We start from the raw sequence: 21,812 nt of genomic DNA on the forward strand, positions 1-21,812 counted from the left end.
TGGTAGGTACCTGGAATGGTTACCAGGGATAGTAGTGGAAGCAGGAAGTTTGGTGGAGTTTAAGAGGTTTTTAGATAGACACATGAATATGAAGCCACCTCACAAACTACCTACATCCCCCTCACCCCATCAGCCCCTCCTGCCTCATCTGTGGAAGAGTCGGCAGATCCCACATTAGCCTCATCAGTCACCTCAGAATCCACAAAACCAGAGTGGTAGTAAGTCATCCTTGATTCTGAGGGACTGCCTAAGAACAACATTTTCTCAGAAAAAGCTGCAGTTGGGCTTTGATATTTATGCTATTCACATAAATACAGTCATAAGTAAAAACGAAAAGGTCATGCAGCATCTTTGTCGAGAGGAACAGAATATAAGTTTGGTTCTAAAACCTAACAATTTATTGAATGGCAATAATATTGAAATTTGAAAGATAAAAAAAACAAATTCTGGTCTTTGCAGTTCCCTGTGTCCTTACTACCTTTCATATCTGGGACTCTTTAGTTAAGAGTCATAATGAGACATTATTGATGGAAAAACTGTTTGACAGCTGTGTTTCATATCTGCGATGACAACATTTGCCCAATTTGAACATGTCCACAGTGTATGCTTTAACAACTGTAAAAGCTGAAGCTTATAACTTGTGCTTCTGAATGACTCAATCGCTGGCTTTTCAGTTATCTGTTGATAAAGTTCTGAAGGGTGGTACATGAGAAAACTCAAAAAAAACCCTCAAAGTTGCAGGTGCATCAAATGTTTGAATCACATGGCTTCATTTTGAGTGGTTTGTTAGCCCTATAAAGTTGCAATACCTGACTTGGCTACTTTTATCCATTTAGGTTTCTTTCACTTTAAGTGAAGAGCTTGCATGTATCCAGAATGCTAGTGGGAAAGGTGCACCAATCAGTGCACCCAGAGAGCATCCATTCACAATGCAGAGCGTTGGAGGACAGACGTTATCTGTTTTTACGGAAGGACCATCAGGTGAGCATGCTAAAATGTGTAAATATATCCAGGGTTTCAGTTAAGGTATTAATATTACATGATGAAAAATTACACTTGTTCTGTTTGTAGCTTTTTGTGTTTAAAAACGTCTGTCTTGGGAATAACACCCTTGCTCTTTCCGTGTTAGCTCAGTGAGCACTGGTCATGGTCCTGATTTGGATCATTGCCCCGAGGTCTGAAATCCTTTAAAACTCTCTATACCAGAAGGAGGAAGAATTATTTTCATTGTTGATGGTCGTTGATTCTGTATGAGTAATATTGGTCAAACCCAGAAATGACTTTGGTTGCATTATTCTGAAAATAGAAAATTCAAGGTCATAAGTGTCGTAGTCACACACAATGGCCAACCAAGCCCATGCCAACCATCAACCACCCATTTACACTAATCGTACACTAGTCCCATTTTATTCTCCCCACAACTCCCTGCAGAATCCTCCACTAATCCCATTTTATTCTCCCCCAATTCTCCCCAGATTCTACTATTTACCTGCACAGTATGGGTAATTTAGTAGCCAAATAATCTACCATCCTGGCCATCTTCGGGAAATGGGAGGAAACTGGAGTACCTAGGGGAAACCCACGCATTTACAGGGAAAACATGCAAATTCCACACAGAGAGCAACAGAAGTCAGATTCAAACCCAGATCTCTTGTTCAAGAGATCATTAGATAGGCATATGGCGGAATTTAAGTTAGAGGGACATGTGGGAGGAAGGGGTTAGATAGTCATAGGTGTGGTTTGAAGGGCGGCACAACATGGTGGGCCGAAGGGCCTGTATTGTGCCTTATTGTTCTATGGTTCTATTGCTGGAGCTCTAGCTGTGCCACCCTTTTCCTAGGTATACAAATTTGGATCTTGACATTACGAGATTCAATGGTACATTTATGATTTAAACCAGAAAGCTGTGCCACATCAAAACACTAATTTTTGATTTAATTTCAACTTGTCTCCTCACAATAGTCTAGGTCTGAGTGAAAATCAAAGAACTAGAGATGCTAAAACAGAAAATACTAGAAACACTCAGCAGGTTAGAAAAGCGAAACAGTCTTAATTTTTGAGATCAAAGACCTTTTGTCAGAACTGAGAAAGAGAATTGTAGGGAGCGTGGGGAATGAATTGGACAAAGGGAATATTTCTGATAGGGTGAGGCCAGGGTTGCCCTTGGGGATAAATTGCAAATAAGATAATCTTGTTCATGGGTTAATGTGGGCATTAAGGAGAGAGAACATGGTCATTTGTTCATAAGAACAATGAAATAAGGGCAGTTAGAGAATGAGAACTTAGACAAAGGAATGAAAAATACATTATATGCAGGGCTGTATGACATGCCAAGCTATGCCAATGGAGAGAGAAAAACTGAGCCAATATTGTGGATGACCTGGCTTGTTCTGATGCAGACAGAGAAAGTGAAGGTTGAAGGTAAAGGTTTCTACCCCTTTCAATGAAATTCCACTATTGGATATTCCTTTCCTTCCCCTCTTTTTCAAGCATTTTGAAGGAACTGTTCCTTTTGTGACTCCCTGGTCAGCTCTGCCGTCTCCACCAACCACTGCCCTTCTTACAGCACCTTCCCATGCAACTACAGAAGATGCAACTGCTGAGTTTTCACCTTCTCACGATCCAGGGATCCAAACCGTCTTTCCACATGATTCATTTGCTCTTCGTTTGATCTTGTCTACTGCATTCACAATATTCACAATGTGGTCTTCCCTCTATTGGCGAAAGCAAGATTGAATGACTGCTTTGTGAAGGACTTAATCTTCATTTTGCCTGCCACATAAATTCTCTATCCCACTCTCTCTCCTGCATCCTGCACTGTTGCAAGATGCCCAGTGAAAGTTTGAGGAACAGCACCTCATCTTCTGCCTGGACATGTTGCGATGTTCTGGGCTCAGTATTGAATTCTAGAACTTCTGGTAACTTACTTTCTCTGTCTGCATCAGAATGGGCCAGGTCATCCATCCAATTGGGTCAGTTTTTCCTCTCTTCAATAGCACAGTCTGAACTACTGGGTACGTCTTGCAGCCCTGTATTCTGCAACAATTGCATTCATCATATGTGCTTTCACACTGTAACTGCCCTCATTTGACAGTTTTTATGAACAAAGGACCATGATCTATCTATCTATCCCTCTCCCTCTCCCTCATTGCTCCCATTGGCCAGATGATAGGTACAACTTATCCCCAGGGCAACCCTAACCTCAGCCTATCAGAGGTACTCCCTTTTTCCTATCCTCCTTATTTTCTTCCAATTTTATAGAGGCTCTTCAACCTCAAAAATTAACTCTATTTCTCTTTTCACAGACTCTGCCTGATTTGCTGAGTGTTTACAGCGTTGTCTGTTTTTAATCGAGCAGATATGTTTTGCTTTCTTCCCCCCACATTTCAAACACCACAGCCTGGCTTCACATGTCTGTATATCGGTTTCAGCGCTATCTATTTAGAGCATTTAGATTTCATGTGTAACTCAGTAAAGCAGATGAAATACACTGCAATTCCTAGATGGGGAAAGAATTTGATTTGAAAAGCATTTCCAAATGTCTAAAAGTAGTCTTGTGGTTAAACAGCATTATAGCCCACATTGGGCAATGGTTGATGTAAATATTGCACTCCTGCATGCTCCCTCTCCCTTTTAAAGTCATATAACTTGTTCCTTTTAGCACTGTATTTAGTTCATGGATTCCTCAATCCATATTTGTAATGAAACTATCTTCATAGATGTGCTGTTGATGCCTACCCTTCCCACTGAAGCAAATATCTAATTACAGTGTGGCAAGTTAACTCAGTTTTTTTTACATGAGAATTTGTAATGGAAGAAGTTGTTACAGGAAGTACACTGTGGTGTAAGACTTCTCATGTATTACTTGACATTGCACATGTTGGAAAGGTGGAAGTTGACAGGCTTGTGATGGAGAGGATAAGCAATCAGTAGCTTTGCCTGGGGGTCAGAGAATGCCAGTGGGGTGGGAGAGTGCCAGTATTGCCAACAGTCTGACTCGGCCTGAGGCGACGGCCAGATCAGATTTGATAGTGAGGGTACAGAATTTGTGGCAGGGCCTTAACATGATAGATTTTGACTTCTGAATGTTTAACTGCTGGATGATGCACTTAATGCTAGGAAGCAGTATGACATTGGAAAGTCATGAGAAGTGATAGGTGGTTTTATGTAAAAATAATAGCTATTCCAGCAGAGAGCCCTTTGAAAGATCACCTACCCCATCTTGCAGTTAGAAGAATGCACATTTACTTCCTTTGTTTTCCTTGTTTTTATTTTTACCATACCCATTTGTGCCATTTTCTAGGACATGATCTTTTTATGTGCCACCTTTCAAGTATTTTTGAAATCAGCTAAACCACATTCACAGCCCATCCTCTTTGTTGCTGCTTAAAAGACTTCCATAAGGTAGATCAAAACATGACCTGGCCTTTAGAAATATGAAATAACATTTCTCCAATATTCCAATTAATTTTATCTCATACTGCAGTTGAGTTATTTTGATGATGTAATTTCTAAACGTTGAACTTTTTCCTGCTCTCTTTGTAACTTCCTTTTCTGATCTCAGACTACATTATTATACCATTTTTCTCTCATACTGCTCTGTGGTACTTCTATATCAGGATAGAGTGAATAGATGTGCTGGAGAAAAAGAGATCAAGAACAGTCTTATTTTTCTACCACTTTGGTGGACATAGGATACAATCATAATAAAGCAAAGAAATTGTTGAGTAATCTTAGTAGTCCTGCTCTGTAAGCAAAATGTGCGTAAGGTGAGGAAAATCCCAGTGGCAGAAAGTTTTGGGAACCATAGCTCCAATGTTAATTGTTTCCCCCATGCATATATATCATGTCTCAAATTCTATCTGCATGATATCCAAAAATATTTTCTGACAAATTACCTTGTTTGCGTTTCAATGATTCAACATTAACTGCTTTGATATAGGGCCTGTTGTATAATTCTGCAGTGTAGAGCTAGACAAGTAATCTCATTGCGTTGTCCATGAATTGATGGCTCAGTTATCAGAGATTGATTCACACTTCAATTTATTGACATCTTTCCAAAGAACAGGAGAAAGGCCAAGTTTAAGTTTGCGGAGTTTCTGCTGAACTGCTACAGAGTGTCACGTGTACATCCTACTGATCAATTGTAATGAAAGAAACTTTTCATCTTTTATCATCTTATCTTAGTTCGTTGATAATTATCATGGCTTTTTCTTTTTTGATCTTAGCATTTTACTTTAAAGTTGCTCACCTTCACATTTCTCATGGTTTACCAGTGAAATATTTCACCAGATTGGAGAAAAGATACATTTTTTGCATATCTGAGAAATATCTTAAGTGCTTCAGATACAATGAATTTCACTGGAATGCAGTCACTGTTCAACAGCAAACTGCTACGAACAGCAAATACCCTTCTATTAAGCTCCTGGTGGTATTGCTTAAGGGAGGTTGAGATTCTGAAAAAACTACCTCCTTTCCCTTAAGCAAAAGCACCAAGAACTTAATTACAGGATTTTTCACAAACATCTGAACCATTCCCACAAGCAGATGGCATTTGAAATACTTTTAACACACACTGAGAAATAACACCTTCAACAGTTTCTTGCATGAAAGCCCAAAGAAAATATCACACTCTTAAGTGCAGAAAGTTTGAGTGCAAGTTTGAAAAACAAGACTTTAGGACCACAACATGTGTGGAAGAGTACTGTTGTAATGCAGTCAGCTGATACAGCACAGCCTATAAGCTAGGACCTATGCTATTGACTCCCGTGCTATGGCTGGCCAGGTTCGTGTTTTTGTATTGCAGCTGGATGAAAAAAACTCACTGACAAACATCTGACTTTCCCGGTTATGTTTGCAAACGAAGCTGGAAGCTGATTACATTCATTGCAGCTATGCATTATGCCCATGTCTTTATCATCTCCAGGTTTGAATTTTCCAGTTTCTTCTTTGCTAATGTCTGGACACAGGATACAAAACTTTTGGCGAGTGTTCCAACTCCTGTTTGCCATAATCCCTATATTTGTTGGCTTCCATTCCAGTAATGTTCACAAAGCATGGAGTTCAAAGTCCACAATTTTGAATCCAAATTCCTATGTTGCCTTTGGCTCTCCCTGTCTATGAAACCTTCTCCAATTCTAAACTCCCTTTTGCCCCTTTTGATCCTCTGTATCTGACCTGGATACTCCCCTCTTTCTACTCAGTAATCAGTGGCCATTTGAATTCTCTCCCCCTGAGCTCCTCTGCCTAACTAGTATTAAAAGTTACTCAAATATCTTTCTGGCCTTGCTTTCAGTCATCTATGTCAGGGGAGGAGAGTTATAGTTATGAGAAGTGACTCACTGGAGTGGAATTGTTTTTGCAACAAGGAAGATTGGGGTGTGTGAAATAATCATAGGATATGTTTCCCTTGGCAGAGAGCTTGAAAACTGGGTAACATGGATTTAATAGTGGGGGGCCAAGAAAAATCTCTTCAGCCAGAGAATATTCATGGGCTGGAACTCATTACTAAAGAAGGGCGAAAGAGACAGAAACTCTCACCATGTTTAAAAGGTACCTGGATGAGCACTGGGAGAACCATAACTTGCAAGGTAGGAATAGGGAGAAACCTAATTGGCTCTCTTCTAGGCTTCAGTGGTCACAATGAGGCTAATTGTTACCTCCTGTGCCTTGAATTTTTATGATTCTTTTGAAAGACATTGTGTCATCTCTCTGGAAGAAAGTTTGTAATTAGGGTGCGATATAAATGTAAAGTGCCTGTGAAGTCAGTTAGAAAGACACAAATCTGCAGATGTTGGAAATGTGAAATATAAAAAGGAAATGGGGGAAATACACCATCTGTGGAGAGAGAAAAGAAAATAATGTTTCAGGGTAATGACCTTCCATCAGACACAGGGAAAGTTAGAAATCAAATATGTTTTAAGTTGTAAAGAGAGAAGGGTGCACAGAACAAAGGGAATGTCTGTGATACAGTAGAGACTGAATGAAACAAGTGGTGCTGAGATAGGATGATGAAGGCTTATTAGTTACAGCTAATCTGTCTGGAGGAAATTTAAATACAGGCAGTCCCTGGGTTAGGTAAGGGTTCTGTTCCTGAGAACTATCCGTAAGCCGAATTCTCCATAAGTCAGTAACGTCCATTTTCTAAGTAACCCATATCATATCACTTTATATACGCTTGCTGTAGTTTCATTTCATTGAATAATCACCAAACTTTAAGTAATGGAATATATACTTTATCCAGTTGTTAATGAACAGCATGAAATTTATTATTACAGGAAGTCCCCAATTTATGAACGCCCGACTTACGAACGTCTGTACTTATGAACCGACCTTAGTGGTCCCCGGGCCAAGTGCGCATGTGCAGCTGCGATCCCCGGGCAAAGTGCGCATGCGCGGACACTGTTCCGAGCTATACACAAAATCGGGTTACCTACAGTCTCAAAAACGGAACCCGTTCGTAACCCGGGGACTTCCTGTATTAGCTTGAAAAACGCTTTAAAAATGTATGGGAGAACTTTCATAAAGTCGGATTTCCGTAAGTCAGGTCATTCGTAACAGGGGAGTCCCTACACAAGACAGATGGTTCAATTATGGGAATGAAGGGATATGGGGTTAGTGTAGCAAAGTGGTGCTAGGGATAAAGATTAGCCATGATCTTGTAGAATGGCAGAAAAGGTACAATGGGATTAATGACCTCCTACTGCTTCTACTTCTTATATTATTATGTTCTAAAGTGATAAATGAGGGCAGAGGAGAGAGAAAAAAGGCAGTGCTGTGGAATACAAAATACTGCGGTTGTGAAAATCTGAAATAAAACCATATGCTGAAAATACCCAGTAGGTCAGGTATCATGGAGAGAGAGGAAAAGCCCAATTAATATTACAGGCTGATGTTTTTTCATCAAAGAACTGGCCAGATCTGATACAAATGGGTTTGATAATCTGAAATTATTGAATTTGATGTTGAGCCTTATGGGCTGTAACACTTCTAGTTTTAGGATGAGATAAACTTAATTGCAGCAGTGTAGGATGCCAAAGGAGGAGGTACAAGTGTGAGTGGGATGGAGAATTAAAATAACAGACAACTGGAAGCTCAGGGTCATTCTTGCAGACTGAATGGAGGGAGGCATTCTACTTAGCTGTCACCCAATCTGCAATTAATTTCTCCAACATAGAGGACACCACATTATGAGCACCAAATGCAGTACACTAAATTGGATTTAGCAGAAGTCAATGCGGTACACTAAATTGGAAGTTGTAAAAATGAATGCAATACACTAAATTGGAAGTAGTAGAAGTGAATCTGGAATGAATGCACTCCACTAAATTGGAAATAGTGGAACTGACCCTCTCTTCCCTATATCTTTGCTCTGTTGCTAGACTCAGTGGTGGCAGAGTGGGAGTTCTGACGCACTGGCATCTGACCTCCTGCTTGTCTCTGACTTCTCCATTTCAGTGAACAGGCACAGAAATCGGGGACAAAAGAACAGGAAGCAGAGGACAGCTGGCAGTTCTCTGCAGAACCATAAACTAAAGATGAGTGTTGACGGAACCAATGAGGAGAAACTGTTGTTTGGGTGGGGTGTGAGGGATGTATGTGCTGCTAATTGAAGACAGGGGAGCTCTTCTGTTGTTCTGAGCACATTCCTCCATCAGGGTGACACAGTTGGTAGAACCGTTGCCTTCCAGGTCCAGTGATCTGTGCTATCTATCTGAAGTTTGCACGTTCTCCATGTGACCTCGTGGGTTTCTTCCAGGTGCTCCAGTTTTTTCCCATATCCCAAAAGATGTACAGGTTGGCCAGTAAATTGGCCACAATAAATTGCCCCTACTTTGTATATGAATGGAATAATCTGGGGATGGGATTAGTAATTAGTGTGGGATTAGTGTAAACATGAGTTTGCTCGTTAGCGTGGATTTGGTGGGTTGAAAGGTTTCTTTCCATGCTTTATGACTATCTAATAGAACCACAGACTACTTATCTGGTCACTAGTTGGACCTTCTAGCAACTATGACCTCACGATCTACCTTGTTGTGACCTTGCACTTTATTTCACTGCACTTTCTCTGTAGCTGTGACACTTTACTCTGTACTGTTATTGTTTTTACCTGTACTACATCAATGTACTCTGTACTGACTCAGTGTAACTGCACTGTATAATGAATTGACCTGTACGATCGGTTTGTAAGACAAGCTTTTCACTGTACCTCGGTACAAGTGACAATAATAAACCAATACCAATACAAATAGTTTGCTACTTTTGTTATTTGTGACAGCATAACGTATACTTCAAAATTAATATATTGGTTGTTGGGGTTTTCCAAGGATATGAAGGCACCATGTAAGTTCATTTTATTAGTTTGATAGTTCATTTTAGATGGTCTCTGTCACCAGGTGGAAAAAAAGTCATAAATGTTTGGCTTCATATATTTTTAATACATTTATATTTTATATGATGTACGTATTAATATAAGTATTCATTTTCACAAAATACTGATTGTTCAGTTTAAGCATTTTTTTTATAGGAAGAAGGTGTTCATTGTACTGTGAATAGTATATGTATTGGGCCAGATTCTGCCAGGCCTGATGTGCTGCTTGGGATCTGTTAATTTCAATAGTTATTAAATGTTTCTATCATTCAGACCTCTTAAACTATTAAAATGAAGTTTTAAAAAATTAAAATTTTTAATGTTTTTAATGATAGTGAACAAACAAAATAGTAATACATAGATTTGTCCCTCTAAATCTCTCAGTAAATCCTGGATATCTGCATTTCACAATGCTGAACTGCTAGCAAAATTCATCACACCCCAACACAATATTTGCCACTGTTCTTTTTTTCAAGTTCAGTTCTTGCCCTTTCTCATCTGCACATGATGCAGTTTTATTCATGCTAATGTCATAATTTTGGTAGTTTTATTTTAGGAATGCTAATACTACTGTTTTCCCCTGTTGATGATGCATTTCCTGCTGCCCAATCCCTACAATATGCCTTGGAACTAAAAAGTAAAAAGCTTTGCAAGAAAAAGCTTGACTATAATTGAGACGAGGATGTAGGATGTGACAGAATGTAATCACAAATGAAGAGTACTTGATGACATTAGTATTGTAGAGTTGTCTTCGCTCTAAGCACAAAACATAATACTTTTTGACAACATAATTTAAATGTAGCTCAAAGCTGATGTCTGGACCTAACAACTATGAAAGAGAAATGAAGCTCTCTGAATACAGCTGCCATACAACGTCATTTACTTTAAATCTTGATGCTCAGTTTACACTGTTTTGTATCAGAAGCTGAAACTATTATGCAGCATTGTTAACCATCCATTGAGGATACCACGTTAGACTGTTATATTCACACCATCGTAAACATCAGTGCACTACAACTGCAGTGCAGTGCATACTAATGATAAATCCACTGCAGTTACTCACCAAAGCCATTATGGCAACACCTCCCAAACCCATGACCTCCACCACCAAAAAAAAGACAGTGAGCATGTGGAAACACCACCCCTAGTAGATTCCCTTCCATGTCACCTACCATCTTGATTTGGAAATATATTGTTGTTCCTTTATTGTTGCTGGGCTCCCTATCCATCAGCACTGTGGCAATGGCTTCAGAAGAAAGTATTCATTGATATATGAAGGAAGCTCATCACCTTCTTAATACTAATTGGTGATGGGCAATAAATTCTCACCTTGCCCACCTAATAAAAGCCAACCCTATATATGAATAAAATCAAATTTCATTTTGGTACCTTCTATCTGTATGTGACATCATTGATTCAATAATCATTTTTTAGTTGATTTTAATTATTTCTATTTTTTGAGTTTTACTTCTGCTGACTTCAAAATTAATCAGCCTATTCTTGAGATCCCTGCTGCTTTTCATACAATTGGATTCACTTCATGTGAGAGAAGCAAAGGACTGCAGATGATGGAATCGAGATGAAAAACACGATGATGCTGGAGGAACTCAGCAGGCCAGGCAGCATCCGTGGAGAAAAACAGGCGGTCAATGTTTCGGATCAGCACCCTTCTTCAGGACTGAAGATAGGAAAAGGGGAAGCCCAATATATAGGAGGGAAAAGGTGGACAAAGGAGGGAAGTCGGAGTGGGCACAAAGTGGTGATAGGTAGATGCAGGTAAGAGATAGTGATAGGCAGGTGTGGGGGAAGAGGGCAGAGCAGATCCACTGGGGGATAAGTAAAAGGTGAGATGGGGAGATAAAGGAGGCTAGGAAAGGGAAGAAGAGAAGGTGTAGGGGGCAGGGGTTGTGGGGAAGGGGAAGGGGGGAATTACCTAAAGTGGGAGAATTCAATATTCATGCCATTAGGCTGCAAGGTTCCAGGATGGAAAATGAGGTGCTGTTCCTCCAGTTTGCACTTGGAATTCTCCTGGCAGTGGAGGAGGCCGAGGACTGTCATATCAGTGATAGTGTGGGAGGGGGAGTTGAAGTGACTGACAACGGGAAGATGCAGGTCGTGGTTACGGACAGAGCGCAGGTGTTCTGCGAAACGGTCACCCAGTTTGCATTTGGTCTCACCAATGTAGAGAAGGCCACACTTGCATCACTGAATGCAGAAGATGATATTAAGGGAGGTGCAGGTGAATCTCTGTCTCACCTGAAAGGACTGTTTGAGTCCCTGGATGGAGGTGGTGTAGGGACAGGTGTTGCACCTATGGCAGAGGCAGTGGAAAGTTCCCAGGGTGGGAGTGGGGGTGGGGGGGAGGAGTGAACAAGGGAGTCGTGGACAGAGCGGTCCCTGCAAAATGCTGTGGTCAAGAGAGCTCGCACCCACATCTCTGCCATTTCCTACACCTCCACTCTCACCCCCCCATCCCTCCCAGACCCAACAGGGATAGGGTCCCCCTTGTCCTCACATTTCATCCCACCAGCCTATGTATCCAACACATCATTTTCCGCCACATCCAACGGGACCCCACTACGAAGCATATCTTCCCCTCACCACCCCTTTCTGCCTTTCGCAGGGACCGTTCTCTCCACGGCTCTCTTGTTCACTCCTCCCCCCACCCCCACTCCCACCCTGGGAACTTTCCACTGCCCCCGCCATAGGTGCAACACCTGCCCCGACACCACCTCCATCCAGGGACCCAAACAGTCCTTTCAGGTGAGACAGAGATTCACCTGCAGCTCCCTTAATATCATCTACTGCATTCAGTGCTCCAAGTGTGGCCTCCTCTACAATGGCGAGACCAAACGCAGGCTAGGTGACCGTTTTGCAGAACACCTGCACTCTGTCCATAACTGTGACCTGCATCTTCCCATTGCCAGTCATTTCAACTCTCCCTCCCACACTATCACTGATATGACAGTCCTAGGCCGCCTCCACTGCCGGGAGAATTCCAAGTGCAAACTGGAGGTGCAGCACCCCATTTTCCGTCTTGGAACCTTGCAACCTAATGGCATGAATATTGAATTCTCCCACTTTAGGTAATTCACCCCCCCCCCCCCCCCCCCCACTTCCCCACAACCACCCCCCACCATGATTCTTCTCTTCCTCCCTTTCCTAGCCTCTTTTTTTTGTTCCTTGCTCTCCTTACCTTTGACCCATCCCCCGGGGGATCTGCTCTCCCCTCCTCCCCCGCACCTGCCTATCACTATCTCTTACCTGCATCTACCTATCACCATCCTGTGCCCACCCCGCCTCCCCTCCTTCGTCCACCTATCACTGCTCTGCTTTTCCCTCCTATATTCTGGGCTTCCCCTTTTCCTATCTTCTGTCCTGAAGAAGGGTCCTGACCCAAAACATTGACCACCTGCTTTTCTCCATGGATGCTGTCTGGCCTGCCGAGTTCCTCCAGCATCATCGTGTTTCTCACTTCATGTGAGATCCTGGCTGCAGAATTGAAGACTAGTGCTGGTGCAGGTACAATATTGGCATGCATCCAAATATCTGAAAAATTGTCCAGGCTTTTAAGATCTGTCTACATAAATCAGGAGAAGTCCATGATGGAGGTTTAAGTTCAATAGAGTCATAGAACAAAGGAATATGATCAACATTGTTGAATATTACTCATCTGAGCCTTGGAACAGAACTGCAAGTGTTTCTCATGGCAACATCCTACATCCAGCCATCTAGTTACTTTAGCAATAAGATTTCCATTCGTTTTCTACCCCTGTCTCCCCATCACGATGTCCAGTGGGGTTAGTCATAAAGGTTGCATGGTATTCAGCTCCATTCACAATTTCTCAGATAAGGTCACTGGGTTTTTAGAACAAGATCGAGACAACACCCATGCATAGATTGATATGTGTGTCAGGTAATATTCATCTCCCAGCTGGAAAGTTTAATCAACCCCCAACGGCATCCAGTACCAAAACTTTCATCAGCAACACCTTGACCAGAAGCTCAAGTGGACCAGCCACATAAATCCAACTTGAATGGATTAGAGATGAATTATTTCTATGAAAAATATTTCACCCTGTATTTGCAGGGCCTTGCTGTCATCTATAATCCAACTATCCATTCTCTCCACCAGTAAAGGACCATGCATCCTGTATGTACTATGAGAAGCACTGCAGCAAATTGACTTGGCTTCTTTGACAGTATTTTTCCAAATCTACCGACTCTAAAACTCCAAAATTCTCCTCCACGTCACACACACATCAGTGCTGGGTAAAAATAGTAGAACTCCATACCCATCTGCTCTATGGTTTTACCTTCACGACATGGATGGCAGTTTAAGGAGGTGACTCACCATAACCTTAAGGAATCTAGGGATGATAAAATAAAATGTCTTCTCAGTGATCCCATATCCATAGATCAAACAAAATGCTGTCTGCAGGACCTCCATCTATGTTCAGTATAAATTGGGATCATATTTCTGAAGGTTCAAATGATTTTTAGACTTATTTGAGCCAGGTTATTTACATAAAATCTATTGTGTTGATATTTTAAACATCAATTTTAAACCCTTTAGTTCATAGCAACCAAACAGAATTCTGAAGTTATTAAATAATTGTGATCCAAATTGCTAAATTTTATATTTGGAAATATTTTCCTTCTCTTTTTAGAATTGTTTTCCTGTACATTTTTCTTATCATAGGATAATATTACAGAAGTTTTTTTTTATCTTGTATCTTGTTTAGGACAGTCAGAAGAGAAATCTGATGGCACCAGTGGTAAGTGTCATTTGATGTAGTGAATATTTGCTCTTATTTCACTGTCAGAAAATAATTGAATCCAGCAAAGTCAAAGACTAGTTAATTAAGTATATTGATTTGTGTTTTTGTTAATATCTTGTATCTATATCCTTTTGTTAACAAGAATATAAATGAGAACTCTAGAAGATAATCAACATTGTGATAAGGAAATGTACAAGAAGCAGCCCTGATTTGCCAAAAGCCCTTCAATACCTTAACTGGATATGTAACCAAAATCACAGTTTTCTACAAGTTATTTTGTGATCTCTGTTGAGCTGGAGGACAGGGGTGAAACTTTCTGAAATCACACTTGTAGACTCACTAGTGATCAGCTTTAGTCTCATTGAAGAAGACTTCCAGCAGATTGCTTGCCTAGTCTTTTAGTAAAATGATTGATTATGTCCAGTGGGATCTTGCTATTCTTTAAGTAAAATAGTAATGTGTAGTTGGGACAGGGGGAAAGCAGTCATGGGAAATTAAAGCTTGAAATATGTATTTCATTTTTGCTATTTGCTTAAATTCTCATTTGAAGTCGAGTTCCAAGCTACTACATAATGTATTATTTTGCTCCAAGTGTCCTGTGTGGAAAGCTTGGATAATTTCATGCTGACTTTTATTTTACATTTCTAACAGTGACACCTGAGCATATTGATTAAGGCTGAATTCAGAGAAGAGTTGAATTTATGTAAAGATTTATTGTACCTCAAATGTTTCAAAATGCTTTATATCCAAAGAATTTATTTTGGAAAGGAGCAACTCAAGTTATTTAATAACCCTAATTTGGCAAAGCAAATCAGATCATTTAATTTGTTTAGTGATGGTTAAGGAACATATATTGGAAGAAATTTTACCCATCTGGTTGTTGGACAGTGGATTTGGGTTGTTTTGCTCTGACATATGATATCAGAAGTAGAAAGGTATTACATTAATTGCTTATTTTAAGTTTCCTTCTTCATACTTGCACTTGCCCAAATATCCTTTTGCTATAAAGGTTCTGATGAAGTCTAACCTGAAATGTTGAATCTGTTTCTCCTCCCACACATGCAGCCTGACCTGCTGAGAACTTCCAGCATCATCTTCTTTTGTTTTATATTTCCAGCAGGGGCTGTTTTTTTGATTTTCATTCTTATCCCCTTATTATAATCTTCATTGGGCTATTGATGGTTTCAAATTTTTATGGTTGCATCAATTATACACATTTAAATTAAGGAATTTTACAGATTGCCACATAAATGATGCTGTGCCAAAAAATCAGCCTTAATTTTTAACAAAAAATGATTTGTTTGATAGACTATAACAGTTAAACTGATCCATGGCACACCAGAATGACAATCTGGGATTTTAGGAAAATAGATGTCTGTTCTCAGTCATCACTGACTCTTTAGTTCCAGTCCTTCCAATCCTACTCCTGCTGACATTCATCGTTGCTTGCAAGCTTTTGCCTTTGTTAATCTTCATTCTGACATATGTTCATGCTCCCTGCCTTTCTCTCTTCTCTAATATTCTCTCTGATGCTTTCTATCTTAATCTCTCTCTCTTCCCTTTAATGCTCTCTTCGAGCTTCTGTCTCCTGTGCCCCTGACCACTGGCCCCTCTCCCTTTGATACATTCTCTCGTGGTACCTGTTTCCTGTCCTGTTAATGTTCCTTCTCTTCACTATGCCTCCTCTACCTTTATGTGTTCAGATTACTTGATTTTTGTCTCTGTTCCTCTTGCTCATTTGTCTTTTTCTATTTGGTGACCAGTGTCTGGCCTTTCCTCAATGCTACATCTCCCAGCCTCTGCCTCTGCTTGTGATCCTTCTTGATGCTGAGTTACCACCTTATCAAACTTTGTTTTCCCAGTTTTTGACATTAATCCTGTTCAAACAAAGATGAATTCCTCTTTCACTTAGTATCCTGTCCTCTGTTTTCTTTCTGTTCACACTGATGCTTTTGACTCTTGCTGCCATCACCTCCATCCCAGTTTCACTGATAGCCTCGTATTCGCTCAGATTCCTACCTATATGGCTGAGATAAGGATGGATAGGGATCTTTCACCTTGCAAGCCATCCCTTTGGATATTTAATTTCTCCTACTTTCCAACTCATTACAAATCTTCACCTTTGTTGCTTCCTACCAGTTCCCATTGCCCTGTGTATTGTTATATTTTTAATATAAAAGGAGACAAGCAGGTCAGGCAGCATCTGTGGAGGGAGAAATAAGAGTTAACATTTCAGATCACTGATCTTTCACCATATGTTTCTCCTTTTTCCAATTCTGATGAAAGGTAACTCTGACACATTAACTGTTTCTCCTTCTACATATACTATCTGACCTACTAAGAGGCAGCGCATTTTTAAATATACATTAAATGAAATGATGCTGAAAGAAGTGAGTAAACAGGGACCTAGGCCATAATATTTGGCTCCACAATGCCTGTGGTTTGGACCAATTAAGATGTAAATGCATATTTGTAGTTTGGTTTGCTCCACCTGTCATATTACAGGTGCCACAGTGATGCAGCAGATAGTGCTGATGACACACACCTCCAAAGACCTGGGTTCAATCCTGACTTGGGCACTGTCTGTGTGAAGTTTCCACATTCTCCCTATGAATGCATTGGTTCCTAAATACATTCCAGAGATGTGCTGGTTGGTAGGTTAATTGGTTACTGTAAATTATCCCTAGCACAGGTGGGTGGTAGGAGAATCAGGGTGGAGTTGATGAGTATGCATGAGAGGGAATAGATTATAGGAACATAAGTGGGGGAATGGGATTAATGAGACTGTTCTGAGAGCTGCCGTAGACTGGATGGGCCAAATGGCCTCTTTCAATGTCATAAGGAAAATTCTAGAAATATTAGGAAGGCCTCTATAGCATCTGATGTGCACAGATGTAGGAGGTATGCAGAACCGGCAGTTAGTGACACCAATCAGTACTTTTCTAAATACACAAAAGTGCTGGGAAGTTGGATCCCAACAGTATAGCTGATGCAATGCCTTCATTTCTTATGGGCACAAACCCCATGTTTGAAAACAGGAAGGACCATACCCCTACCCCAATCACTGCATTATTTATGGAACATCAATTACTTGTAATTTGTTGATAACTTATTTATGGATTGTTAGTTGGATTTAGTTGTGGGTTAGTCATTTTCCAGACCTCCTGGCAGTTTTGCTAGTCTGCAGTGAATATTTCAGAAGAAGCTAACTGCTTTGACTCGAAAGATTCAACAAAATGCTGTTGCTCCCAGACGTAAATGCTCCGGTCCACAAGGCTTGCAGCATGTTGGAGAGAATGAGGAGAAGACAACCTGCTTGAAGAGGGATTGACAAAAGGTCCTCAGTTGGAAGCTTTATCTCACTAAGTTTACTGGATAGTGCTGATAAAGTTAAGTCAAATGTTGTAGGCACAAAGCAGGGCCAGAACTGTATTGTAAGTAGACATTTATTTTTGTGCATTTGAATCTTTCTAGGCTAGTGCACTGGTGCAGGAGACGGAAACAAAATTTCTGTTATCCGCACAACACAGCATTAGAAGGTCATGTTACTGTCTTCTCCAGACATGTTCTTTAACCCCGAGTCCCCATTTAACAAGATCATGGCTGATCTGATTGTAACGTCAACTCCACATTCCTGTCCACCTGCAGTAACCTTTCACCCCACTGCTTATCAAGAAACTGTCCACTTCAGCCTTAAAAATATTCCAAAACACTGCCTCCACCATCCTTTGAGGAAGATCAAAGGCTGACAACACTCTGAGAGAGAAAAATTTACCTCATTGATGTCTTCAATTGTCAATCCCTTTTTAAATAGTGACTCCTAGTTCTAGATTCTCGCACAAGAGGAGACAGTCTCTCCACATCCACACCTCAGTATCTTAAATGTTTCAATCAAGTCATCCATTACTCTTCTAAACCCCAATAAATACAAGCCTAGCCTGTCCAATGTTTTCTGAGACAACCAATTCCAGATATTAACCTAGTTAACCTTCTCTGAATTACTTAAATGGATTTGCATCCTTTTCTAAATTAGGAAGATCAATACTGTATACAGTTTTCCACATGTGGTCTGATGAATGCCCCATATAACTGAAACATAACCTCCCTGCTTTTGTATTCATTTCCCAAAGCAATAACATTCTGTTGGCTCTCCTTGCTGTGCCTGCATACTGGCCTTCTGCAAATCATGAACAGGACACCCAGATTTGTATTGAGGGTGCCACATTTTAATGCAGCAATGTTGTACAGCTGCAAGGGCATGTACTCCATTAACATTTAGTTGGCCTGTAACCATACCTGAAATAATCATGGTCATCATCCAGAACTAAGCTAGCAGTCACACAGCTTTCTTTGCACTGGTCTGTTCTGTCCTTGATCTTTGAGCTTTCACAGCAGATCAGATGTGGCAAAAGGAGATGAGGGTTTTCCTCTCATCACCTGGTTCCTAATTCCATGATAAACCCACATTCAATGAGAAGGTTCCTGCAAGGTAAGCCATATTGCTACCTAGAATCTTACTGATGACACACTCGTGCAATGCATCCACTGTCTGGAACTCTCTGGTATATAGCAGAGTTGTCTGTTGTAACCTTGTCAGCCTAATGTCAGTACTTCTGCAGATCACATCCAGGCACTTTTTTTAAATGTGGTGAGGGTTTCTGCCTCTCCCACCCTTTCAGGTAATGAGTTCCAGACACTTACCATCCTCTGGGTGAAAAAAATCTTTCCTCATCTGGCAACTAATCCTTCTGCCAATTACTTTAAACTTGTGCTGTCTGGTTTTTGACCCTTCAGCTAAGGGAAACAGGTCTTAGTGTTTTCTTTAAATAGGCTGCTCATAATTTTATACACTTCAATTCCATACCCCTCAGTTTTCTCACTTCCAGACAAAACAACTCCAGCTGATCCAATCTTGCCTCATAGTCACAATTTTCCAACACTGGCACCATCCTTGTAAGTCTCAGTATCCTTGGCAATGCTATAACTTTTTTTTCATTCTGTGATAACTAGGATTATACGTAATACTTGGGCTATAACCGGGTTAGTATTGAATGAAGTCCTAGCAGTGGAGGCCAAGTCATTGAGTATATTTAAAGTGGAGGTTGATAGGTTCTTGATTAGTAAGGACATCAAAGGTTACGGGGAGAAGGCAGGAGAATGGGGTTGAGAGGAAAAAAATAAATCAGCCATGATCAAATGGTGGAGCAGACTCGATGGGCCAAATGGCCTAATTCTGCTCCTATGTCTTATGGTCTTATAACCTTCCTGCTCTTATTGATGCAAAGTACTGCAGATGCTGGAAATCTGAAACAAAAACAGAAAGTGATGGCAGCATTCAGCAGGTAGTATCTGTGGGGAGAGAAAGAGTCAGTGAGCCCTCATCAGGACCTGCTCTTATACTCTACACCTCAGTTAACATAGTGTTCTTCTGGCTATCTTATCTACTGTCCTGCTATATTTAAGGATTTGTGGGCATACCCTCTAAGATCCCTCTGTTTCTCTGCACCACTCAACAGTTGTTGTACATTCCCTTGTCCTATTGTACTTCCCCAAATAAATTAATTCACACTTCTCGAGATAAAATTCCAGTTGCTTTTTTTCTACTCAGTCCAACTATATGCTGAAGTCAAACGTTTTTCTTCTTGCTGTCAATTAGGATGGTTTTGAGTAGGAAATACCATGACATACAGTTAGAGAATCATTGCCATGCAGTCATCAAAATATAGTTGTCACTAAGGGAGTGAGTAGAGAGCTTGGACAAAAGTCTGAATACATCAGGTCATTGGCAGATGGAATCAAAACAGAAAATGCTGGAAATACTAAACTGGTCAGGCAGTGTTCCGAACAGAAAAACAAAGTTTCAGGTCATTAACCTTCCATGGCTTTAATTCTTCCTGTTGCAGTGTTGGGGTATGGAATTATTGACCACGTTAATGATTTATGGGGAGAGAGAAATATTGTAGGATTTGTTCTGAATTTCCCTAATTTAAAGCTGCCATTGATATTTTGAATCAAACAATCTCCTGTGGGACTTGATTTTGGCAGGCACATGGTTTTTCTCCACTTCAATTGATAATGTTCTTTAATCCTGGTACCCATTTTCATTGAGGCATTTCTCCTGGTTCCCATGCGTACCAATGCTTGTTCTTTATCTCCATTTTTGCTTCAACCATCCATCAACCACCTCACATTAATGCTTGTTTTCTTCTTTGCTTTGTCAAAACAGTTCTATTATTTCTCATTGACTCTTTTACTGCAGCAGGATATCAAATTACCTCCATTGCTGATCCAGCAATCTATAAAGGTGGCAAGCTGATAGTCATCAGCTTGAAATAGCATTTTTGTGGCTGATAGTACCTTACCTGTGGCCAGCAAAGATTTAAAAATCTCAGCTAGAGCCCTCCTCTTGCCTCCCATAGTGTTGACAGTGTTCAAACAAAACATTTTCCTAAATGGTTAGTTTTTTTATTTTCTGATATTTTAGTATTTGCAATTAATGTTGAAAACAAGTTGAAACATTTTAGATTTTAATTCTTTATTTGTAACCTGATATATGTGAAACACATTCCATGCTTAATATCATTGCTTAAATACTTATTTTAGTTGAATTTAACAATATTGTTTGATATTTGCAATTACTATCATATTGTAGTTGTAGATCATAATTCATTATATTTTCATGCTATGAAGTCACATTTCCAAGCTGTAAAGAACGGGGTACTTATGATATAAAACGCCATTTTTCCTAAAGTAATTTCCATCTAAGCTATTCACTTCCTTCTGTCGTAGTCTTGATTAGAATGCAGATGCTGGATGCAGTTGATGGTCATCAGTGAAGCTGTTAGAAAATATAGAAGTGTGGCTTGTTGTAATTCTTCAGGCAATTTTATCATCTCTGTGATGAATGATTGGCCTGTGCTAGGTGCTTCCCCACAGAGGCATGACTGATATTCGAAGCTCACTGTTGATAATTGATCATTGCTGTCTCTGTGGCTTCAGGTGTAAGATGCCATTGATATTTCATTCAGAAAAAAAATAGATTTGTTGCAGGGTAGAAAAAGCTGAGTTGGTAGTGATTTTAATTCAAGGGTACACATGAAGACGAGTCTCTTCAATCTGAGGTAACTAATTTGAAGGAAACCATGAACATACTGAAATGATGCATTATTCTTTCTAAGCTTTTGCATCTACAATGCTAATAAAGAAAAAAATTGGCCAGCTATGACTGAATAACTTAATAATGCAATGAGAAACTTGAATATAAAAATGATGAATGAATCATTGCTATTAGATGAGAACAGCCTCATGCACCAAATTAAATTTGCTTTTTCCTTCTAAGTTCAGAATGAATTATTTTAATATAAAGTTTACAGTTCAGAGGTAGTTCAGCACATGGTGGCTGTGTCTACTTGTCCCTGGAGCATTCTAGTAAAATTGTGACATGTTTGCAGGCAATTTTCTAAGCACTTAATTCAAAACCTTTGTAAGAAAGCTGAAATAATTTTGAAACGTAATAATTAAGGTAACAACTCATTTTTTTTAGATGAGTGTGGCAAGAATAGAATATTTTTTCCCAAGAATTTCATTTTCAGAGATTGAGCAAATTATTTCATATTTTTCAAAGATTGTGAAACTATGAAAAAATGAATGGTTTCTTTCCT

The 21,812-nt window shown here is 40.0% G+C and overlaps 1 protein-coding gene across 1 annotated transcript in view; it reads left to right on the forward strand.

Annotated features, from left to right (window-relative positions):
• Positions 1 to 21,812, forward strand: part of gtf2f2a (general transcription factor IIF, polypeptide 2a) — a 76,945-nt gene that overhangs the window by 22,000 nt on the left and 33,133 nt on the right. The window contains exons 4-5 of the mRNA XM_052015350.1: positions 837 to 981; positions 14,116 to 14,148. Coding sequence (XP_051871310.1) covers positions 837 to 981; positions 14,116 to 14,148 — 178 coding nt within the window. The remainder of the gene's footprint in view (positions 1 to 836; positions 982 to 14,115; positions 14,149 to 21,812) is intronic.

This window comes from Pristis pectinata, chromosome 4 (genome assembly GCF_009764475.1).
Source record: "Pristis pectinata isolate sPriPec2 chromosome 4, sPriPec2.1.pri, whole genome shotgun sequence".
NCBI lineage: Eukaryota > Metazoa > Chordata > Chondrichthyes > Rhinopristiformes > Pristidae > Pristis > Pristis pectinata.